The sequence below is a fragment of the Nothobranchius furzeri genome, chromosome 4, assembly GCF_043380555.1.
Source record: "Nothobranchius furzeri strain GRZ-AD chromosome 4, NfurGRZ-RIMD1, whole genome shotgun sequence".
In the NCBI taxonomy this organism is placed as follows: Eukaryota; Metazoa; Chordata; class Actinopteri; order Cyprinodontiformes; family Nothobranchiidae; genus Nothobranchius; species Nothobranchius furzeri.
The window spans coordinates 73237633-73262140 of NC_091744.1; the positions used below are offsets into that span (position 1 = coordinate 73237633).

The following is a 24508-nucleotide window of genomic DNA, read 5'->3' on the forward strand; positions in this document are numbered from 1 at the left end:
AAAATATGAACTGCTCATTTTAGGAAGTATAGCCTTTTATTTGTGTATATATTTGATTTTAATAGGTTTCCAACGGTATGTGGCGCTTTGGAGTAAAATGTTGTGAAAGTGGGCCACCATGCGTTTGTCTGAAGGCACAAGAAAAGAAGCAGCTACATGGGTTAACTTACCAAAGTGTTTTTCACAAACTGGGTGTTTGTTTGAATACTCACCTTTTCCAGAGCGGTTTACCTGTAAAACATTTCTTTTGCCAATCAGCTCCTTTAAAAAAATTAAATTCCTATTTTCTTCTTGCAAATTATCCGTTGCCAAGGAAACGGATCAGTGGAGCAACATTAAATGTTGGGCAACCAAGCGTGCGGCAGCTTGTTATGTTGACAGAATAATCTTAAACAAGTTCGAAGTTTTCAATAAGATTAACCAAATGTTTAAACATGTATTCAAAACACTGCTGTGTGTTAAATGATTATTGCAACTAACTATTAAAACCTATAAATATAAAGTTGTAAAATTCACCCAGAGATAGTATTTGTTGGCCACTTTAATCTGGACCAGAGTAATTTAACAAATCTGCTTTTGTTGTCAACTGTGCCTTCTCAGCGAAGTTAAAGGATATGTTGTGAGAATGAAAGCGTGTAGTTGTCTTATCGTGGCATTTGTGGTGAGTGTTGGCTAACTAATGATCTTTAGTTTAAAACTCAGATTTCACGAAGCGATTTGGAGCATCTGTGGCTAGCCAGTTAGCGGAGATTAGCTAGCATGGGTGATGGCAGTGTTGTCCCGAGGCTCGGCAACATGAAGGCTTTGCTTGGAATAATCGCTGGAGCTGGAGCTTCTTATGGTTTGTACAAACTCATCAGTGGGCAAACGTTTAAGAAAAACAAGAAAAGTACTGTAAGTGAAAGTCCCGTCAGACCCAGTCAGCAGCGTGAAGTTAAGCTACAACCGGGGAGTCTGCTTGCTAAAGTATCCGGACTTGATGTTGTCTGTCCCCGTCCAGGTGATGCCGCATCAGGTGAATATCAGAATCATGAAACTAATTAGATTGCATTTATAACAGAATGATCGTAACAAAGTTTTATCCCATGTTTGTTCTCACAGTGAATGCATTTTACCAATTTCTGCAAAGACCAAGAAACTGAGCAGTCTCAATAAAACTGAAACTTATTTATTTTCTGCTCCAAAGGTGAAGTCATCCATCAGTCCCCTAACAATTTGGAGCCACAGCACTTGAAGATGTTGCTGTCATGTCTGCAGACCAGTGAAGACCCATCTGACAGGTGTAGGATTCTTGTTACAATAGGAAATGCTGCGGCCTTCACTGTAAATCAGGTATGCTGAAAATGCTCTTTAGTAGCCTGACTCTTGCACAGGGATCTGTACCTTTCACCCTGAGAAGATGAGGCCAGAAGAGCAACTTGAACAGATTTGCAATGAATCAGCTTTATTTCTAGAGCACTTAAACCATTCACAGAACGACCAAATGGCTGTACAGTGCTAAAATAACCATAAGATGTCAACAGTTTAGGAATTTATAAAGTTTAAGAGAATTAACCAAACAAACTACAAGATGATTAAATAATAAAAATAAAAACATAGCCATGTGGCTCTCAGTGCCTAGTTAGAACTAAATAAGAATTGGTTTTAAAATGTTTTTTTAAGATTGTGATCGGAGTGGCTTTTTTAACAGATACAGTTTCATAACTTCGGCACCAGCACCGAGAAGGCTCGATCTCCCCTTGATTTATACTGGAGTCTAGTTACAACCAAAAGTTCCTGATCGGTCAAGCGTTTTCTAAAAATATTGCATAGGTCCATCATCTAGATGGGGAAAAATAAAGGATCAAGAACTGAGGCATGTGGAACCCCCCAGTTTAGGTCAGCTATGGAGGATGAAAAGCCCTGTCCATCCTAGAACAGAAACTCCTTCCAACCAGATATGAGGTCAGCCACTGGTGTCTATCCCACAATCCCTGTTCAGTTTTCCAACTGTTTGATTCAAATTCTGTGATTGACTGTGTCAAAGCTGCTTACAGAACTAGCAATAGGACAGTGTCTTCACCCAAGTTCAGATCTAAAACCTGACTGGAATGTTTCAAAAATCCCACGCTCATCAGAAAAAAGTCAAACGCTGTCACTGATTAGCCTAAATTAGTCGTTTGAAAAACAATGTTAATTGATCATATAGTTTATTCATACTATAACATAACTACACATGTTCAGAAATTGATTAAAAAGTAGTTTTAAACAGCAAGTCACCTCCTACCAGAGTCTTACTTCTCTCCCATTTCCTGTTTAAAAAATGCAACAAATGCTGTTGCCTGGCAGACCGAGAGGGCAGAGCCGCTAACAAATACACACACAGGCTCACAACGACATTGTGACATCATAATGTACCAGCTAACATCATAGGGTACTACCTCTTAGCCAATAACGATGGCCGATGTGAATTCAAATGCAGTGCAGTTTTTACCTGAAGTGGGAGCAACTCTGACAGTTTTAGGCAGAATATTTAAATTTTAACTAAGATGCACTAAAGTGCCAAATTATTGAATACACATGTCTACAGCATGATTAGACACTCATTAATATAGTTGATCAGCAAAGAGAGTTGAGGTGGGGGTGACTTGCTCTTTAAATTGTAATTTTAGAATAATTTACACTTTAGAAAAACTATGTATTCTAATGTTGATCGCTCTGTTACAAGTGATCAACAACCCAGCATATGCTGGCATACTTTACTTGCCTATTTTATTTTTGTTAGGACATTAAGATATCTAAATATTCTGTCTGTAACATGTGGCTTTTTATGGCTTTTTTTCCCCTTTGGATTGATTTTTGCATTCATCGTTTTCTGTTCTCTTGTCTCTTTAGAATCTAATCCGGGAATTCGAAGGGATTCATATTGTAGCTCGTTTCCTTTCTGACCCCGAAGCCCAGGTCAGAGTGCAGAGTCTGAATGCTTTAAATAATCTTTGTATGAACATCCCAAACCAGGAACAAATTAAGGTACATTGCTATTAACTCTGTCGTTAAATTGTTTTAGTTCACACAGTGATGTTGGTTTTTGCAGAAGACGTTTTTTTTATAAAATAATTGATCTTCCTCTATATTGTAGCTTTATGTGCCACAAGTGCTGGAGCTGATTGAAATGTCCCCGGTGAACTCAGACCTTCAGCTGGGAGCTCTGCGGCTGCTGACAAATCTCTCAGTTACAGACAACCATCAACACTTGTTGAAGAAATCTGTTACCCTTCTCTTGTCTCTTCTGGTTGTGAGCAGTGAGGCGTTGCAGGTTTGCATTTCACATTCATATTTTAAAAACAGACCTTTTAAATGTGACATATAATGATTTTGTGTTGTTGTGCAAAAGAGATAACAGAAGCATTGGAAATCTGAAGCTCTTCTGATGTTTTTGCTCCAGATTCAGACCCTGAAAGTCCTCGTGAACCTGTCATCCAATCCAGACATGATAGATGACATAGTTCAAGCTCAAGTAAATTTGAAATTAATTTTGAAATGAATCTTGGTTAGTTTTAAAGTTTTTATATTTCTTGCTTGTTGTTTTCTGATCCAGGCGCCAGCTTCTGTGCTGCTGCTGTTTGACGAGCGAACAGCCCCTCAGGTGCTTCTGCGACTGCTCACGTTTGCAGGAAACTTGAAAGCCTGGAGGCCCTCTGCACAGGTGGCAGATGAACTACGGCGAAAACAGGATAGCCTCTTCCGGGTCATGCTGGATGAATCTTCCCAGCTCCACAGCAAACTTGTCCAGCTTCTTTCACACCCTGATGGGCAGATCCAGGCCCAGGTAGCGCGTATTTTGACGTAGACCTCTCCCTCTCTGCACTCTCTGAAGCTTCTACCAAGTTTACCAAAGGCACCAACCCTGCCAACGCTTTAGCTTTTAAACTAAACATCTCTAGCATCACTACTGTAGATGTTCAGGATCTTTGACCTCCTGTGGACGTTCAACAACATCCTCCACAGGATGATCCGTATCATCACCAGTCAAAACTGAATTAAGTTTTCTTTTTCAGACACTCCTCCTCTGTTAGCATCTTACGTAGCTACGAATTAACAAAGCTGAGATCAGGATGACCTCATTAGTTTGGTGTGTGGGTGTCATCCCAGCCCACCTCCATCTTTCCTGCTGCTCAAAGATTTCATCACCAGGTTCCCTTTTTTTATTACTTCAAAGATCCAGAACTCATCTTCTGAGAACATCAAATTAAATCACTGGGAATGTATTTCAGGTAAATTTCAGAATCGAATCCTACTGCCAGAAGTTCTCAAAGGTTCGAGCAGCACAAGGCAGATTAATTCCTCTCTACATTTTTTTGTTTAGAGGTGCAAAAAGAACGGTCTTTCTTAATAAAGTTAATTTTAATCAGTTTAAAGGTTTTTTTGACCTTTAGTGACTCAAAAGGGATTTAAAACCTTCCATAATGTTTGCTTTTCCTCCCCTGTAGACAAGGATGTTGATGTTCAGCCACTGTCTTATCACGTTGTGATTTGAGCCACAGCTGCAAGAAAGATTTGATTGCAGAATGTTTTCATGATACAGAATGCACCAGCTGGTGTACGGAAGTGTTGCAAAGCCCCCACCCCCCCAGGAAGAACAGGAGGAAACTGCAAATAAAGAAAGATTATTATTGTTCTACAACTTGTAGCTTAAAGAAAAAGTCAGATCTGTTAGAAAGACTAGCCATGATTATGACGTGTTGTGTAGTTAAATAGTTATTTGATGACAACAGTGATGAATGTGAAATGCAGGCCTAGCTGCCATATAAATCTATGCACAAATAGTACAGCAAGTGACAGAACCAACTGTTGTGCAGCTGCTGGACCGGAGCTGTGGATCCGTGTACCAGCAGAGTATTTTACAAAAGGGAAGAATACTGGAAATGTGACGATTCTGTTAAAAAATAATTTAAATATAGTTTTTTTTAGTAAATGGTGGGTTTAGATCTAAAGAAGTTGCTGCTCATTTCTATGTTTGGACACCAATTTGTATAAAATCAAGTAAAATACCTCTCAGGAGATAATGGTTTACCAAAACATAGAAGAACACGGATTGACCTATGAGCTAGTTTATTATTTTAATTAAATAAAGAAGATGAATTAGTTTTTTTCTTGTCTGTATGAATTGTTCAAAAAATATGTGATATGGTCTGATGCGTTTGATGCTCTTTCAATGTTTGGTAAAGTTGGACATTCTTCACTATTTTAGACAACTTAGTTGATCCCCTTTAAGAAATTGATCTGTCACTGCGTTCATAATAATTGTAAACGAGTGAAAAATAATAGCGACACAAACCTTTGTAACAGGGACTTTGCTGTTACATCTAACTGAACAGTTGGCATAAAAGTCAGGATTCTGAGTAGAAAATATGACAAAGTAGATTTATTTCAGTAATTCCATTCAGAAAGTGAAACTTGTGTATTATATTAATTTATTAAACACAGACTGACATATTTCAAAATGTTTATTTCTTTAATTTTGATGATTGTAAATGACAACTAATGAAAATCCCAAATTCAGTATCTCAGAAAATTTGAATATTGTTAAAAGGTTCAAAATTGAATTAAATCAAATCAAACTTTATTTATTTAGCACATTTCATGCACAGGAAGCAACACAAAGTGCTTAACAGATTAAAATGACCCATATAACCCACATTTCCTCCCTTTCCCACGCTTAAAACAATTATGACAGTTTCACCCCCAATCCACAAACCATTCCCAGGCACACACACTCGTACACATAGAAATTGTGTATGAGTGTGTGTACACAAACATAGAAATTGAAGACCCCTGGTGCCACACTCTAATCAGCTAATTAACTCAGAACATCTGCAAAAGCCTAAATGGTCTCTCAGTCTAGTTCTGTAGACTACACAATCATGGGGAAGACTGCTGATTTGACAGATGTCCAAAAGACGACCATTGACACCTTGCACAAGGACAAGACACAAAAGGTCATAGCTAAAGAGGCTGGCTGTTCAGACAGAGTTCTGTGTCCAAGCATTAATAGGGAGGTGAAGGGAAGGACAAGTTGTGGTAGAAAAATGTACAAGCAACCGGGATAACCACACCCTGGAGATGATTGTGAAACAAAACCCATTCAAAAATGTGGAGGAGATTCACAAAGAGTGGACTGCAGCTGGAGTCTGCTTCAAGAACCACCGCACACACATCTGCAAGCCACGGTTTTAAGCTGCGTCACACTCCTTGTCAAGCCACTCTTGAACAAGAGACAGCGTCAGAAGCGTCTCACCTGGGCTAAAAACAAAAAGACTGGACTGCTGCTGAGTGGTCCAAAGTTTTGTTCTCTGATGAAAGTCAATTTTGCATTTTCTAGAAATCAAGGTCCTAGAGTTTGGAGGAAGAGAAGAGAGACACACAGTCCACGTTTCTTGAGGTCCAGTGTAAAGTTTCTACAGTCAGTGATGGTTTGGGGTGCGGTGTCATCTGCTGGTGTTGGCCCGTTGTGTTTTCTGAGGTCTAAGGTTAACGCAGCCATTTACCAGGAAGTTTTAGGGCACGTCGTGCTTCCTGCGGCTGACCAACTTTATGAAGATGCAGATTTCGTTTTCCAACAGGACTTGACACCTGCACAGTGCCAACCTGGTTTAAGGACCATGGTATCCCTGTTCTTGGTTGGTCAGCAAACTCGCCTGACCTTAACCACATATACAAAATCTACAACAATCCAGAAGATATATACTGAAATAAACTTTCTTATTTTATGACCAGCACCTGTATAAAAAATACAGATCTGTCAAAATGTGTTAATTTTTTATACCTGCATAATATCAGACTTCTTGCATGACCTTCAGCACATGATTCATGACGCATGATACACAGGAAGTTACCAGTTAAGTCCTTTGAACTGGTTCTAGGTTGAAAAAGGAAGCCAATATATGACTTAATGGGTAATACCCCTAATGACCACTATAGCGATCTTCACCAAAACATGTTTTTATTTTTAATTATTATTATAATTAAAAGCATTTATTTCTTTCGTGAAATACAAGTTGTTACATATTTTCCATAAGTCACCGTGGTGCCAGTCAGTTAATCATCCGATCATTTTAAATTTTATATTTCCTTGTTATTTCAGGTATATCCAGTTCTGACATGTTGTCTGGTTACTTCTGACTCCAAACGTGTCCACGTGACAAGCAGGCCGCTAAATTCTTCTTCCTAAACTTGTTTGCTAAATGAAAATGCAAAAGGAAAGCAACAATCATCTTTTCTTTCTTTCTAAGACACAATTTTGCTTTTATTCGACAGAAAACACAATGTGGATTTGTTAGAATACATTTTATTTTATTTTATTTAAATTTTAGATGTCCTGTTTCCGATGACCATTAAATGCAGCATTGATTTTATTTTCCTCAAATTTTTAGAAATAATTGATTTGTACCCATTTTGTTTAGTTTTTAATTTCATTTTTAATTTGTTAAAATGTTGATGAGGTGAACAAAAATATAATTTGAAGAACAATCGGTAGATGATGATGATGATGATTATTTGCTTAGCCGCAGAAGTCGCAGAGGATGTGGGAATTCGCATGGGGTGATGTTCTCTTTAGCCTTTTGTCTCCCAATCCTCCCCCTCCTCCCTCCCTCCTCCCACCCAGCCTGCCTTCCTCCTCCCTCCCCGATCAGACTGGATGTCCAGTTGGATCCTCCGGTCTCGGTTCTCAGTCATTCGGTGAGTTCTGATCGGAACCCGCTCTTACCGACCAGAGGAGCGGGGCTTCTTACGGGGTTATGAGGCTTTAAGCGGCTGTCACCGCCATCGCGTCGAGGATGAACGGAACCGCTGCTGCAGTCGGTGGTTCGGCTCCTTCGTGCCGTTTCGCCCACTATTTTGTCGTGTGTGGAGTGGACACCGAGACGGGCCTGGAGCCCGACGATGGAGCAGGTAAATAACGCTCATTAAATCACACCTAAAAGATTTTTATTGAGTTTTTTTTTTGTCTTTTTTTTAAATATTCACCAGTTTCCTTTAGGCTCATTTTGTGGTATAAATCATTTAAAAATCATGTATTTTTCTCTTATCAGGATGGCTGAAAATATATATTTGTGCAGCTCACTGAGATGACCTATTTGGCCAAGAAAATGAGATAATTTATGTAACAACCACACTGTCAGCCTCTGATTGCATCTGTTACGACTGCTTTGAAGATAAGCCTGTGTATTTATAGAGGAAACAAAAAACATTCGTTTTTAGATCTGAAAACAGGTTTCTTGGATTGAAAGTGACACCCCATAGTCTGGTCTTTCTGTCTGACCTCTGCTTGAGGAAAACACAGCATCAGGTTATTGTGGTCGATATTTTTCTGAGGGTTTCTGCAAGTCACCCACAATCTCCACCTGGGTTTAGGAACACAGCATAGAACAGGATGAACCGAGACAGGAGAACAACAACAACATCCTGCTCTGGAGCACAGCTGGGGAATGGAAGCAGCGGTTCAGGGTTAGAGCAGATCACTCTGTTCTGAGATAGATTATAACCCATGTTAAGCTTCTCTGTCTGTCTGTGTGTGTGTGATATGTGTGTGTGTGTGTGTGTGTGTGTGTGTGTGTATGTGTGTGTGTATGTGTGTGTGTGTGTGTGTGTGTGTGTGTCGATGGTTCCCACAGAAATGACAGCAGCAGCACGGTGGATGGCTTTCTAAGAAAAAGCAGACGTGAATGCTGTTATTCTCTTCTGCACGAACTGTGTGTGACGTCTGCTGTGCTCTGTGAGGAAACGGAACCATACAAGTGTGCACAACGTCACTTCCAGGTTCTGGAGCAGCAGACAACAGTCACACCCTGTCTTCCCCGTGTTCTCTCCATTAGAAACTAATTTAGACTGTCCCTTAAGGGGACACGGTTGCTTGGCTTTAGCACCAAGTTAATTAATGCATCCATTAATTTGGGTCGAGTGTGCTTGGGCTGCTGCAGATTTCAGAGCTCTAACAAACCATTGGGCTGATGTCTGCCCCCCCCCCCCCCCCACACACACACACACACCCTGCTGTGAGTGACCGTAACAGTTGATGGAAATCTGAGCTCCACCAATCTGCTTATGTAACAGTTGGTCATTTTAGACTCACAGTGGGGGGGGCTTCTTCACCTCTGAAGGGGTTTTGTCTCTTTGTACACATATTTTCCATTGAGCTCCACATCCAGGCTGTAAATACTTGTGCGTGCTGCTCTTGTGGAGGCGAGGATGAGGTGACGTATATCGTTTTTTTGTGTGTAATGGTGTAATTAGCGAATGCCCACCAAGAGACAATCTGCTCTTGTTGGCTTCTCAATAGATGCCACTGTGTTTTCTGCAGCCTAATCAAATTTCACACGGGACTGCCTATTGGAATGCTGGACGGCCGAGGCTGCAGGCCCGGTGGCGGTCACGGGATGGTGTTGGGGTTGACATCATTGCAGGATGAACAGATCAGCTTTATGATGTACAGCTGACCGCAGAGATGCATGCTCTCAGCTATAACTTAAAGAATGTGGTGCTTTTATTCTGGAAAATCAAAATCTGTATTAAAAACAACTTTTCTTTTATCTGACTTCACTTGACCAGCAAATCTGACGTCCCCTTTTCTGCAATCCCTTTTCTCTTTCTATACCTGCCCTTGTCTACAGTGTAATGACGTGATGAATTGGACAGCTGAGCTTGTGAGTGAGAGTGATGTCCACTTTTATGGCACACTGAGAATGAGTCTGTTTCGGGAGCAGAGGTTATAAATCACATTAATCAGGGCTATAAATCACTGAGATGGAAGGTCTAATCTATGGAATGACCATGATAAGTTTAGGTTTGCACTAAAATGACCAACAAGGACTGTTGTGAATATAAAATCAGATTTGCGGCGGTGCAGGATTTAGCTTTCTGAGCTGCAATTGGCAAAAGAGACTGTGAAAGAGATAGTGATGATACAAGTTGTAGCGAGTAAATTGTTACTGGTGATCACAGCCAAACTAAAACAGAAGTTTAAGCTTTCATTCAAACACCAAACAACTCCCTTGGCTTTGATTCACTCTAAAACCCCATCTAGTCACGTGTTTTTGTGTGTCAGATCTTCAGTGGGAACGCGTGTCAGGAGCAGAATGACATTTTAATTGTTCTGGCTGCAGCAACAAAAGATAAAATAACCGGTGACGAACACAAAAGCTCTGTTTTAATGGCTCTCTCCGAAGCCGCGGCGAAAGCGGATGCCATGGCAACTCGGTGGCTTGATTCTGCCTCTCAGTCAGCTCCGGCTCCAATTTGTATCCCTTGTAAAGAACCCTGACACCCCCCTTCCTTCTCCTTCGACGCCGGCTTCCACCTTCCAGTGTGACTCAGTTTAACTCCAAGTGGTGCTCCTTTCTCGCTGCATTTTCTCGTCTAGGGGCCGCGTGCGTCATCCTGTAGCCAGTTGAGGTGGATGTTCCTGAACATTGAGCAATTGCGTCAAAGCTGCTAGTTTTTAAATTTGTTGCTGATTTTGTTTTTGCAATGCAGTGATGTCTGTGACCATGCAGGATGCATGTGATAGAGAGTTTTAGATTCACCCAGGGCAAAGTGAGCAAATGGAGTTTTCTTCTGCGGACATGAGCTGCATCCTCTGTCTGTCTTCATGGTAATAAGTAGTTATATAACCCTCACATGGCTCCTGTCTCCTCTTCACAGCAGCATCGTCCGTGCAGTCAACAATAAAATTAACTTCTAGTCTGTGGCAGACAAGGGTGTCCTGTCTGTGCTGTATGAGTCAAAGTTGCATGTCCTTGTTTTATGTCTCATTTTTAAATTCTGATTCAGCAATCAAGGTCAAACATTCCTGTCTGATGATGCAGTAACCTCCTTTTGCATCCGTGTGACTCTCAGGAGAGAATTTTGAGCAGATCCCCATCCGACGGTCCTTCAGGTCAAGAGTTCTTGTGCATTACCCAGAAAACAGAGACAGGAACCCCTTCAACAAAGATGCTGTCAACATGGTGAGATGTGTGGTGATGTTTTGTTTTTCTAAACAGTTTTCGGTATTTCTGTAAAATATTCCAAGAAATGTGTTTGGATGCAATAGAAGCCTAATTCTGGTGCAGTGAAACCAGGGAAATTTACCAGCCAGTGTCTCAAAAAATTTAATTACTTGTAAAATATAGAATTTCCAAAGCGACATTTGAATTATTGAAGACTTTCTCTGATGTTGTTTTAAAAATATTTTCTGCTTTTCCTTTGTTCCAGCTCGTTTTTACTCCGTTTCCAGTTAAATTTAGGTGTTTTATTTATTTATTTTTGCGTGCAGAGCATGCTTTTTGTTCACTGGTGGAAAATCAGGTCATGATGATGAAAGCATCAGACTAAGAGAATGTTTGTCAGATAAAAATAGGACATTTTATTTTAGCTCAGCCATTTAAAATGGGTTTTTCTTTCAGTTTTGGGGGCTTATTCCATATTTAATTTGTTTTCTTTACAGATATATTTTCCTATATAAACATTTGAATTCAGAAAAGATTTTCTGAACCCTTGAGAAAAGAGGAAGTAGTTTGCATTTTACAATCTTCATCCAAAAACGACCATAAAAGTCAGCTTGAATTGGCCAGTTTTTAGCATGATTGGCAATTCTGACAATTAGAACACATCAGATGCCTGGACAGCAAATATATTGAAGTCAACTCTTGGCAACAATCAAACCCTGAAACTAAAGCAAAAACATGTGACAAAGGACTAAAATTCTGCAGAAACCCTGAGTGTAACTGCTGTCCTACTTGGTCAGTTTTGAATTTCCACTTGTTCTAAAATGTTTTCATCTTTTCGCTTTCAGCTCTGCATGCCCAGAGGTCTGTCCTTCTGCACCCAGGCCGACAGACTCGACCCTCACTTTCACTCCTTCACGATCACTTCTGACGATGGCACACGCTCTTACGGCTTTGTTCACACCTTCTACGAGGAGGTGACCAGTCCTCAGATCATCACTGCCATGCAGACGCTCTATCAGATGCACCATGTAGAGCACCACTGTTCATCATCATCCTCACCTTCCTCCTCCTCCTCTTCTGCTTCCTCGCCCTCCTCCTCCAGCATGGACTCTCTGGTGAGCAGCTTGGAGGAGTCTGATGCTGAGTCTCTAGCCAGGGTTCCTGGCTGCCTTGGCTGCGTGGGCTCCTTTGATGCAGCGCGTGACACCCTGTATGTGTCCAAAGCCCTCTGCCTGATCACGCCGCTCCCCTTTTTGCAAGCTTCGCGACAGTTTCTGGCTCAGCTTCACCAAGCTGTCACATCTCAGACAGCACCACCTCTCCCTCTGGAGAGCTATATCTATAACATCCTGTATGAGGTGCCCCTGCCTCCACCTGGACGGTCACTGAGGTTCCACGGAGTGCATGGGCCTATCGTGTGCCAGCGGCCCGGCTCAGGGGAGCTTCCCCTGGGGGACTATCCTCTCGGAGAGGCTTTCACCCTGCTGGGTGTGGACAGTATGGTGAAGCTGCTTACCTGTGCCCTGCTGGAGACACAAGTCCTGCTGTACTCTAAGGGTGAGTTGGGAGTGCTTTTCTAGATGCAGTTAAAAGATTTTGTTCTTCACTCAGCGATAGTGAAGATGGCCCCAACACCTCATTTATACATTAAACTTTTATGTTACTTTAATTCAGATTGCACCTGTCTGATAGCTAATGTAGCGAGCTGCAAATAAATAACATGCACCACTGACAGGAAAAGATGCACTTTAGGAGGTGAGGAGCTAAAATACTGGGAATTAGAAAAATATCTTACTTTTTTACTTAAAGTGTAAAACTTTGTTAAGAAACTTCCCCCCAAAATACTCTCCAGTTTTTCCTTTAAGTTATTAAACACATATTGAAACTTGGACATAAACCAGACCAGTTTTTATTTTAGTCTCCAGATAACTTAAGATGCAAGTTTTTGGCCTGTGGGAGGAAACCGGAGCACCTGGAAACACATGCATGGGGAGAACACGCAAACAAAGGCTGCACCTTGGATTCAAACCTGCAACTTTCTTAATTTGAAGCAGCGGTGCTGCCATCTACACCACCATGCAGCTAGAAGCTGCTGCTGCTGGCTTTATTAAAATACATTTATGGGTATTTTTTTAAAATAAAAACATCTCTGGGACTGGGTGCTCTCCGGTGATCCTTTGATGCTAAAGTTGTCCTCGTTTTGCTTCTTGTCTCTGCAGATTACCAGCGTTTAATGACTGTGGCAGAGGGCATCACCACCCTGTTGTTCCCATTTCAGTGGCAGCACGTCTACCTGCCGATCATTTCTACTCCTTTGCATCACCTCCTGGATGCTCCTGTGCCTTTCCTGATGGGGATCCAGCACAGAGACGGAGCTCAGAGGTCCTCCCTCCACCTTCCCCATGAGGTATTAAACCCAACAACTGTGCAGATGTGCTGTGCACCAGTCTGAAATGTGCAGATATATCAATAAACATTTATATAGAAAGAATAATAAAATCCAGAACAGCTCTCTGCAGCTCTTACTTTGCCTCCAGAAACTGGCTCACATGTATTTCCTCTGAGCCGTTCCTAATCTGAATCCACGCCTGCATCCAAAATCCCTTTATGCTGCATGAATATCTCTGAGTCCTCTTTGAAGTTGCTCTGCCCCAGAAAAGGGCAGCCTTAAGACAGCTCCAGGGAGAGGTGAGCGGAGAATGCAGCGCTGACTAATCCATAATAATGGGCTTCAGTGAATAATTTATGAAAATGAGAGATTGCTTCTATTTTTTGTTTAGTTGTGCAGTTTTAATCATTTTTTAAATCTGACATCAGATTGTTTGGAATTCATGAGAGGTTGCTCTTCTGGAAATACACCTGTCTGCGTTGTGTCATGCTGCGGGCGCAGGAGGATTGGATCCAAAATGCAGAACACCACAATTCAAGGCTGGAGAGGTTGTATAAATAAAAAGTCCTTTATTTAGGGTGAGAACTAAAAAGCAAACACTGCAGGACTCTAAGCCAAAGTTCCAAAAGTCAAAAACAAAAGCTCACTCATGAGCCAGAATCTACAGTTACTAGAGGGGGACAAAAACAACGCTGACAATGAACTGACAAACACTGCAGACACAGACAGGGTAATATACACAGGGCTGGGGTGATGGGAGACAAGGAGCAGGTGCGTGGGGAATTTGGTTCAGGTGAAACTAATAACAGAGAGGAGGAGCAGAACGGAGCAGGGGCGGAAACCAGACCTAACTGGGGAAGGGAACACACACACACACTAAAGGAGACTATAGCCCCATTCCCACCTGTACCGGGTCGGCCCGGGCCGGGTAGCCCCAGTCGGCCCCAGCCTGGCCCGGTTGATTCCACACATCCTTGTCTTAAGCCCATGTGGGCTGATTCTACCCACCAATCAGAGGCTTGCTCTAATGGAAGGTGTGAATTTGCTGTCAGCAGTGGGTGTGTTGGCCCTGGTCGGCCTGAAGCAGACCCCCTCGAGAAGAGGGCTGAGAATGAGCCTTGGTTGGCCCGGAAAAATACCAGACCACCCAGATATGTAAACAACCTACGCTACCCGGCCCGGGCCGACCCGGTACAGATGGGAATGGCCCATATGGAGCTGAAATAATAAACCTATAGAAACTACAGTGGGGAGACTAAGAGAACATGAGGAAAACCTGGAGGGGGCTAGGGACCAAAGGGACACAGAACACGACACGTTGCTTCTGAATAAGAAATGTGACCTCCTGAAGTTTTATTGTTTTTACTTTCTGTAGCTCCCCATTTTTCTGTTTTGGCTCAGTAATAAAAAGTGAAGGACTGGAAGGATGATGCTGCAGAGACTTCTACAACTGTCCACTCCACAGTGCATCTCCCAGCGTCCCCAGAGGATTAAAGCTGTCAGCTTCAGGTCACTGCTGAAGGTTGCATAGCGGCTGACTACTCCTTACAGAGGCAGTTTTTATTTCACATCCCTAAAAAAAAGAGGCTCAGCAGGTTTACACCTTTTACTGCAAATGGTTCTTATTGTTGGAGGCTGACACCACAAGTGTCCACATTGTCTGCTGTTGCTAGCTGATCTGATAAAACCCTGTGAGCACTTATCACGGTGAAATTCAAAGGAGGTGATAATGGAAGCCTCGGTCCAACAGCTTAATTGGAGCTCAGCCACCTTATCTGCATGAAATAAATCAGATTGGTTAAACCGCTTAAGCTGATCGTGGAGCCGAGAGACAAAAATGCTCTTTATTTTTTTTTCTGCAGGCTAATTTGTGTTTTGTGGACATTGACAACCACTGTGTGGAAGCCCCCGAGGACCTTCCCCCGTTCCCAGATCAGACTGAGTTGATTCAGGAACTGAGTGAGGTGCTGTTGAATTTTGGACTCCCACCTCAGGGAGGGGTAACCACTAATCCCACCACGACCACCACCTCTAGCTCCCCTCGCCTGAGCAGCCTGGTGTTGGAGGACCTGATGGAGGACAGACAGAACGGGAACCTCGGGGGAGAGGAGCTGGCTGTTCTGGAGAGGCTTCAGGCTCTGGCGAAGAGGTGCGGAGGAAAAAAAGGCTCGGAAGGAGGGAAGACATTGGAGCATGTGTTTGAGGAGGAGGAGGAGGAGCTGAAGAGTGCCAAGCTGAATATTCAGCTGAGGGAGGTGTTTGCCGATCGTTTTACAGCCATTTTTGGCAGCTATGAGGACTTTATTGTCCACAGCGCTCCAGATTTGGACTCCTGGTTGAGCAACAGAGATGGATCCTGTAGCTTTGATAAGGTAACTCTTCTGATTACTGACCTATTTGATAAAACCGAAACATACATGTTTGTTTGCCCTTGAGATAACCCATCTGGTTGCGTTAACCTGCTTTTTTCAGGGTTCCTTCCTCTCGATTCAGCCGGCGGCCCATTTACAGTTTTTGTCCCGGTTTCTGGAGACGTCCATGTTTTCTTCCTTTGTGGATGGGAAGATCATATCCCGCTGGGTGGACAGGGAACCACTGCAGCAGCTGTTTGACAGCCGTTTGGAACAGGAGCGACTGTATGACATGAGCGATGAGGATTCACGCAGCCGTCCTTACAGGAAATGCACCACGCTCTCGGAGTCAGGTATTAGGACTGTGCTCTTTTACCACGTGCGTTAGCAGCAGCAGCTTAAAACTTGCAGATGTGTCTTTGGTGTCCTGCTGATGTCTCACATTTACCTGCAGCAGGTACTGAAATATTACGTGTCTGTTTCTCCACAGCTCAGATGGTGGAGCGCCGCCTGTCTAAGACGGACCACACGGCATTACACCCCCACCTGCTGGACATGAGGATCGGCCAGGGTCGCCACCATCCAGGTTACTTCCCTAAGCTGCAGGCGGATGTGCTTTTACAAGCGCACAACAGCCACAAGTGAGCCTTTGGTTTCTGCTGCCAGTCTGTGAGAAAACATACAGCTTCCCAGCCTTTCTACAGAACATACACTGATTGTTTGGTTTGCATAAAATGAAAAACAATGAAATGAACAAATGAAAACAGATGTTTAAATACTAACAGAAACACACATTTAAATACAGACATGCATCCATGATTTAAAATGTTTTAAATAGTTAATTTGTATCTGATGTGTCATCTAGGTGGTCCAGTCGTGTCACAGCTTCACACAGGTCTGAACCCAAGAGATCAATAGTCACTAATCCCCCAGGAGTGGATGGTGAACCCAAACAGGTACCCCCCCCCCCCCACACACACACACAGGTTTTATATGTTATGCATGACCTGTATAACCTTTCTTTTTACCAACAGAGACATGCATTCTCAAGAAGAACCATTCGCCAGTCTAAACTACTCGACCCGTCTCCTCGAGTCATCTCTCAGACTCACAGAGAGTTTGTCGATGGGCTGTTGAGCGAGTGTCGCCTGAAGGTGAGCACAGCCATCGTTGAATATTTTATCATAGCAACTCGAGAATAATGCAGCAATTTTAACCCCGCCTTTTATTTATAGACCAAGAGGATGTTGATGGAAAGGATGGGGAAGGAGTGTGTGGAGTTGGGTCAAGGAGAAGCCAGCATCACGGGCCTGCAGGAAAACACACTTATCCACGGTCTGTGTGATCTGTTGGAGAGAACCTGGGGCCACGGTCTGCAGTTGAAACAGGTCAGATGTCCTAAATAAACCTCTGGAAATGCACGTTCTCTTGCTGAGGTTTGATCATGATGAATTTGTTTGCTATGAACAGGGAAAGTCCGCACTTTGGTCTCATCTGCTTCACTACCAGGCCGCCCAGGAGAAGATGGAGGCACCAGTTGATGTAGCAGGTGTGAGAAGATCTAAGTGGTTAAAGTTTGTGTGTGGGAGAGTACATTAATGAGGTCAACTCTCTTCCTGTTTAGGATCAATCTGTTTGGACCAGAGGGTGCTTGAGGATGGCGCGTTGCTCCTGAGGGGCTTTTTAATGCAGGACATGAGGTAACAAGAGCAAAGATCCTTTTAAATTGAAGACAAGCATATCAACATTTATTATGGGATTAAACATAGTTTAAAGACAGAAAAATACATAATTTGATAACGACTGCTCAAGCTGATTGTTTTAGACATTTACTTTCAGACACATTGTGTCTGACTGTATGTTGTTTTTTCTCAGGTTTATCCAAACCATGAGAGACGATCTGTCTGAAGTGGCTCAGGCCAGAGCTTGGATCCATTTGGCTCTGGAGAAGAAAATGCTGACTCAGCATCTCAAAGAGCTGTTGAGGAACCAGGAGCTTCTTAGGTCCAAATCCTCTCTGTTAATTAGAACTAGGGATGTTCGATGTGTTTTATTCTTCTTTTTTTTTAACCGATATCCGATACCAACATAAGTGTGGTCACTCCTCATTTTACCTAACTAACATCACATCTCCTCCCATGCATACTTAGGGGTCCTTCACTCATATTTTTAATATGGGAGGGGAGCACTAGTGTGCCTTTTTCAGCACAAATTCAGCCAGAGGAGAAAGTAGCTTCAGACTTATTTCCTGATATTTGGGCATCTCGCTTCTGATTGGCTAACAGCAACACAACTCTACCACGACTCTGTTTGTGCTGCAAAGTTGATGTTTTATCTCCACAAATAACACAAGCCTGAAGGAGCTTCTGCCGTGCGGTGCAGTTGCTACAGATAATTTACAATATTACACCTTGATGCAACGGCCAATCACATTGGACATCCCTGATTAGTAGATTTAATTGTAGCTTGTTTGACAGAATTGTTGCTCTCCGGTTCTTCTCCAACAGGCAGCTGTATAAACCTCACGCGTTCCTGCTGTGTGAAGAGGAACGGGAGCAGTTCTTGTTCCACTTGCTCTCTCTGAACACCGTGGACTACCTCTGTTTTACACGCACCTTCACCTCCATCAGTGAGTCCTGCAACCCCCCCAGCAGGGTGGCTGATGTTTTTATGGCTGTCGTGTAGCTTTTGTGGAGGCTCAGAGAGAATTTCATCCCACCCAGCTGGTGCCTTTGAGCGCATCTGAGTCACACAAACCTTCTAGACAACAATGTGAAACCAGAGCTGTAAACGTTTGCTGAAGTTGTGAGAGAAGCTGGAACACACAGGTGCCTAATTTCTTTTGTCTTCCCAGGTATTCCATACCGGGTTGTTATAATACCCATGAAGAAGCTGAGCATTGCCATGGCAACGGTTAATCCCTGGGTGTGCGTGTCAGGAGAGCTGGGTGATTCAGGAGTTAGACAGATCCCAAAGAACTCACAAGAAATCTTTTTCCAGGTTTGTATTTGTGCCCTTTGAAAAAGTAGTCACATTAAGACAAAAAAATCTATGACAGATTTCTAATGTTTCACGTTTTATTTTATTTTTTTCCAGAAGTGCTTTCATCTTTTCAGTTTGTGCATTCTTAGTAATGGTTTAAAATAATCCTAACAAGTGAATTGATGTTTGTAAAAGGGAAATCATTCACAGAAGATAAACTTGTGCAGGTGATTCCGTATGATCCTGGAACTAGCCCGACCAGCTGAGCCGACTCACTGTGGGTTTTCCGTCTCGTTTCAGTGTAAGAACCTCGGCAGGCTGAGCACCCTGCAGCTGGGAGTGCACGAGAACTCGGGCTTGCTTGCCAAATGCTTGATCGACTGCGTGATGGTGTACAATGAGATCACGGGACACACCTACAAGTAAGGCTAATGCTCTGCTGGTCTGCAGAGTTTGCAAGCATCTGCTAATTGACAACTGACTCTGGTTCAGCCTCCCAAAGCGAGAGCTGCTTTCTCACGTGTGAAGCTTCATTGTGTCAAAAATTACTTTATGAAAAGAAGATTGTCTCAATAAATTCAATCTTTGTCCTCAGGTTTCCATGTGGCCGATGGCTGGGGAAAGGCGTAGGTGACGGCAGCTTAGAGAGAGTCCTCATTGGTCAGCTGGTGTCGCCCGGAGCTGAGGAGGATTCTGGGAGGTGCACAGGAACCCCTCCGGAGCTGACGTCTCCATCCCAAAGTGTGCGGGCAGTGTTGGGATCACTTGGCAGCCGAAGCAGTACGTGCTGACAAAGAGCGCATTCCTTAGCACAATCGCTGACCTACTTGTCTTGTCAGTTCATCACAGTGACAGATGACACGGTGGTATCATCCACTCGTTCTCTTTTGTCTTTTTAGGGACAAACTCAGTGGAAGTACAAGAGGACCTGAGGGAGGCGGCAAATAACCTGGTTAAATATTTCCACAAACCCGAACAGGAGGTGTGCAACTGCGATAGCTGCTTTCATTTAACTTGTTGGCTGAAGGGATAACTATTTCTATTCACTATGGAGAATGTTTGCAGGAACAATCCTGCATGTGTCACATTTCTCTCTGACACAATTCACTACCTCAGCTCCTCCAGCTCTCAAGTGTGTGTATGTGTGTGTGTGTGTGTGTGTGTGTGTGAGAGAGAGAGAGAGGGAGAGAGTGATAGTTCAACTCCATTAATCCCACTAATAACACTACAAATAGTTGAACGCATTTGAAAATGTTCCTGTACAAACACACATTCCTTTATATTATCATGAACAAGAGTAGGTTTTAGTCCTTTTCACACCACTTACTCTTACCTCTCTCACATGTGTCATCCCAGAGGGGTAACCTGACCGTCCTGCTGTGTGGTGAAGGAGGACTGGTGCTTGCTTTGGAGAAGTTTCTCCTCCACGGGTTTAAATCCAACCGTCTTTTCCAGAGGAATGTGTTTGTTTGGGATTTTGTAGGTGAGTACAGCAGGTGCGCGTGTTATGTGTGTGGTGTGACTTATTTCCTGTCTCCATCTAGTGGTGGTCAGTGTGACTGTTTCATTTAAAGCTGTGCACATCTGACTGATGGTACCGCCGACTCTTTCCCTGTAGAGAAAGCAATGGTTTCCATGGAGACAAGCGATCAGATGGGGGACCTGCATGGGTCAACGCTAACTAAAAGTCCACCTTGGGACTTGCTGTGCCACTACATGAATGCCATCACTACTTCACCCCGGAACATTGGAAAAGAGGGGAAGTTCCAGCTGTTTGTCTGCCTGGGAATAAGGTGAGCAGAGTCGTTTTAAAAAGTTAGATTTTAACGGCTATAGAAATAAAACCTCCAACAGCTTGACCAACTATTTTAATAAAGTTTGTTCTTGATAACAATAATATATATTATTATATAGATAATATATATTATTATATAGATAATAATAATTGTCAATAGTTTTATTTAAGCGGGACATCACTTTTTACTGAGTTGAATGATCTGAGGTATTTTTAAAGTATTGGTGACATTAAGTAAAAACTGACCATTTGTAGAAAAAGAAAATCACTCTAGATTTTTTTGCATCATTTTAAAAGTTAACATAATATTTAAATCTTTTTTTGCATGCTTCCAGCTGCTGGGACTGGTTTCATCAGTCAGTGTTTATTTCTTTCTGTAGGGACCGACTCCTGTCCCAGTGGTTCCCCCTGCTGGCAGAGTGCCCTCTGACGTCCCGGACGTACGAGGACGGCGCTCTGCTGCGGGACCGTGCTGCTGTCCGCTCCCTCTGTCGAATTCTTCAAACACTTAACGAGTTCTGCATCACCCTGGAGGCGGCGCTGGTTAAAGGTGTTGACCTCTGACACTACCAGGCTCTAAGACACATGCGGATGAACTGAAACATTCATCTTTCTAGCTAGGAGGACTGAGTCATTAAAAAGGGCCGGTGAAGAAGATGGAGACACCTGCCACTCAAGCAACAAATATTTTGCCTTCTTCACTGATGTAAATGTCTTATTTACTGTATTTGCTTCAGGAAGTAGTCCTGCATTTGTTTACACTGTGAAATCCTGTTTCCTCAAGGTGAAAAAGTTACTGATAATCCCACATTGAAAGTAAATGTTGTTCCTGCTGTATCCACCTTTAAACAGCTGTAACTATCCTTCTGCTTACACCCAAAGTTCCAACATGCATGGCCAGAATATTTGTTTTTATTACTTTTGGTGTTGTAGTCTAAACTGTCATATCTCAGGCCTTATCAACCTCCTGTTTTTGGTGTTATAATAAATATATTTAATTAAAAAAATGATCAAATTCTATAATTTAAACATGAGAAGGTTGCATTGAGCTGATGATATCCTGTGTAACATCTGGCCTGCTTTCATGTTGTTTATTTTCAGTTTAAGGTCCCTTTCTGCACGAAAACTCATTTTGTCCGTTCAGTATGATCGTTTAGTCAGAATTCCTTTTACCCCTTTTTTCTTGTAGATATTTCTGCTTCACTCAGTATTGCAGAGAAATTCTCCATCCTTCCACTTGAATTGTTTCCAGTTGTTGATGCGGTGTAATGACTCTGTTGTAAATGTTTCTTTTTCTGTATAAAGGCGTCATCTTAGCTTCTGTGATCCTCATTGGTCACACTTTCTGGAGTGGAAGACAGACAGGCTGTTGGTTTCTAAAAGTGTATTCTTTGCTCGACTGCAAAAGGTGAAAATAGCACAGGTTCATAAACATGCAAAAGTATTATGTTGGGTTTAATTTAAGAGTTATGAAAATGCTGTCTTCTGCACTATACTGCAAGCACTATGTACCCTACTATGAGCAGTTGTTTCAATACACATTAGAGAAAGCAATAATGAGGTATTTATGAAGTGTGTTGTTGAAAATTAAAGTTATTGACACATCTGACTTGTTTGTATTGTTTTTATTGACTGATGCTAATTTTTGCAGTTACTGCTAAAAGTTCACTTAAAGAGACAATGTGTAGTTTTTACCGTCAATGTCTGCAAACATCCATCAAAATATTGTTGAAAATTAATGAAATGATGCCCAGCTGTTAAAAAATATTGACAGCTTCATAACATATAACCATAGATATCAGATTTAACCTACATGGGAGCAGGTCTAAATCCCAATACTTGCACTTCCACACTTGTGCCCTTCAATTGCGCAATCCCAACAAGGGGTGCGAGTGCGTAGAGTGTCTTGATTTTCAAGTGCGGAAGTTAATCACACCCCCTTTTTTTCAATTGTGTGTATTTGTTAAATTAAATATGTAAGCGAGTTAGTACCTGTTAGCCACAGAAGCTGCAACTGCTAAGCAACTAACCAACCATAGACAACTGCTTTGGATCTGAATAAAAAATTCAGATATCAGCCCGATAGCTACAATTAGTTGACTTACATTTAAACAGAAAAATTTCCTCCAAAGCTACTGGCTCCTGATCAACCATTCTTTTGAAAAAACTGCGCTGTATTCTGGGAACTTTCTGACCAAGGCCATGCTACAAAGCATCTCCTGTGTATTCTTGCTCAGCTAGCTAAAGAGCTAACAAACGGAGAACAGACGCTTTGGTAGCACATGGACACTGTAACACACCTTGGCGGTTCCTGCATGTCCTGGGCAACCGAGGCCGGACCAAGACAACAAGGCAAGGTTCCTTGACATTAACAAACACCCTTAGTCTCTGGACAACACCGTATTAGATGCCATGTTTCCTTCTACGAAGGACAAAACGCATTTACTGATTTGTAACAAACGGTTACAAAACTTTCACCATTCATAAATGCTGTTTTACACAATTACCTCTTCACTTGTTGTCAGTGATGAAAGGGAGTCAGACGTTGCCATTTTGCTGGAGGTTGAACAATCTGACAAAGTACTCTTTCAAAAATTGCACTGCCAGGGATTTTTGACCCTAATAGCCATCCATTAGTAAGGTCTTACTCGAACACAAACATATGGCTTGCTCACAGTGATCTAGGTATGTACTGCCCCCTGTCGCCAGGGAAAATGCACAAAGTCACTTTAATGATTATATTTGGGACTTCAGCATTTCATCAATCACATTTTGTAGCAAAGTGAATTATCTTACATTAGCTTACACCATACACATGTTTTGACAGAGAAATATAGTTAGCAAATTTTTGATGTTCAATTTTAGATTTAGCTTCATGTTTTTTTGCAAAAAAAAACCCCAAACCTATCTTTCGTTTCTTTTCCACTGTGCTGATTTATTATTCATTACTGAACAATATTATTTAATTGAATTTATCTGGAGTCCATGGCTGGTTTTCTTCAGCACACCAACCTGGTTTTCTTCCGTTTTGGTGTAATGGTGGTTTAATATTTGTGTTCTGTATGTAATTATTTTTCCATTAGCCCATTTCTTACAAATCAGTCCTGCTTCTGCCTGTTTTTATGTATTAGCAACTTCACTTTTCTGTTCTGACACCTTCTGTCATCTACAGCTTTTCTGTTTTTGCTCATTCCATGTTTTCTTCACAGCTAGAAGGAAAAAACAAGCAAACCTGCAATAATTAAATACATAATTCATGCAATAATGCTTGTTGCATATTTGCTTTGAGAATGCAAATAAATAATCAAATTAAAGTCAGTAGTCAGTCACGTACACTTGAAAAAATATTTACAAAAATTCAACAAAATAAATTCAGAAGTGTAAATACATTATTTACAGTGGTCAGTAAAGCTGGTAAACAAGCTGCTGTCCTATAAATAGATCAATTCAAGAGCAAACTGCTGCTGATGCTGCTGTTTTTGGATCCACTGCATTTTTCAGATAACGTCTTTCTCTGGATATTCCACAATGGGTTTCTGAAATATAGTTAATTTAATTATTTTACTTTTTAATCTTCAATCAGATGTAGTAATTTAAAATTACTATTTTTAAAATTCAACATAGAGTTTATTCATAAAAGGCATTCCTTTTCATAATTTTTCATAAGGGTTAGTAACAGGAACACAGACGATAATAACCGATTTTATATTTAAATCACAAGAACAATTTAATTATGAGACATTTTTTAAAATGCAGCATTTCACCCACCTTTTACTTCACACTAATCTGGTTGTTTTCGTGCCCATCCGTCAACAAAACGCCCCCCAAAACACTGCAGGCCTCCATAGACGAGCCGTCTGGCGTTGAGTAGTAAAACAGCAGGCCCCGCCCCTTTGCTTACATTCTCCAATCTGCCATAGCAACCGGAGCCGAGCCCCCTATTCCCGCGTAATATTCCCATCCTTATAAGGCCAACGGAGAACAGACGCACGCAAACGTCACGTGTCGTTTATGTAAATAGTTT

The 24508-nt window shown here is 42.0% G+C and overlaps 2 protein-coding genes across 4 annotated transcripts; both read left to right on the forward strand.

The window, feature by feature from the left end:
* The first annotated feature begins 545 nt into the window (after positions 1-545).
* armc10 (armadillo repeat containing 10) lies at positions 546-4397 on the forward strand. The gene is made up of 6 exons (XM_015964729.3): positions 546-1015; positions 1187-1332; positions 2875-3009; positions 3119-3295; positions 3425-3496; positions 3578-4397. The coding sequence occupies exons 1-6, from the start codon at positions 760-762 to the stop codon at positions 3827-3829; spliced, it is 1038 nt and encodes a 345-aa protein (XP_015820215.3). The 5' UTR covers positions 546-759; the 3' UTR covers positions 3830-4397.
* Positions 4398-7674: 3277 nt separating this feature from the next.
* On the forward strand, positions 7675-21367 carry LOC107388926 (DENN domain-containing protein 5B). Of its 3 annotated transcripts, XM_015964732.3 has the most exons (22): positions 7703-7932; positions 10876-10985; positions 11813-11941; positions 12070-12524; positions 13187-13374; positions 15219-15728; positions 15829-16060; positions 16198-16348; positions 16573-16663; positions 16742-16861; positions 16943-17095; positions 17178-17256; positions 17332-17407; positions 17583-17711; positions 18215-18336; positions 18562-18707; positions 18990-19111; positions 19285-19469; positions 19589-19671; positions 20046-20172; positions 20308-20482; positions 20865-21367. In XM_015964732.3, exons 1-22 carry the CDS (start codon positions 7924-7926, stop codon positions 21046-21048), a joined length of 3576 nt encoding a protein of 1191 aa, XP_015820218.3. In that variant the 5' UTR covers positions 7703-7923; the 3' UTR covers positions 21049-21367. The 3 variants fall into 3 exon arrangements, with proteins under 3 accessions (XP_015820217.3, XP_015820218.3, XP_070406505.1); XM_015964731.3 differs by having other exon boundaries at positions 7675-7932; positions 11813-12524; XM_070550404.1 differs by lacking the exon at positions 7703-7932 and adding an exon at positions 8688-8799 and having other exon boundaries at positions 11813-12524.
* The last annotated feature ends 3141 nt before the right edge of the window (positions 21368-24508 follow it).

What these genes read in the sequence shown, in the direction of transcription:
- armc10 (XM_015964729.3), top strand. Translation starts at nt 760, where the DNA reads ATGGGTGATGGCAGTGTTGTCCCGAGGCTCGGCAACATGAAGGCTTTG. An exon ending in TGAGCAGTGAGGCGTTGCAG is followed by an intron (nt 3,296 to 3,424) that starts GTTTGCATTTCA and finishes TTTTTGCTCCAG; the next exon opens with ATTCAGACCCTGAAAGTCCT. An exon ending in ATGACATAGTTCAAGCTCAA is followed by an intron (nt 3,497 to 3,577) that starts GTAAATTTGAAA and finishes TTTCTGATCCAG; the next exon opens with GCGCCAGCTTCTGTGCTGCT.
- LOC107388926 (XM_015964731.3), top strand. Translation starts at nt 7,818, where the DNA reads ATGAACGGAACCGCTGCTGCAGTCGGTGGTTCGGCTCCTTCGTGCCGT. An exon ending in GGCACCAGTTGATGTAGCAG is followed by an intron (nt 17,257 to 17,331) that starts GTGTGAGAAGAT and finishes CTTCCTGTTTAG; the next exon opens with GATCAATCTGTTTGGACCAG. An exon ending in ACGCACCTTCACCTCCATCA is followed by an intron (nt 18,337 to 18,561) that starts GTGAGTCCTGCA and finishes TTGTCTTCCCAG; the next exon opens with GTATTCCATACCGGGTTGTT.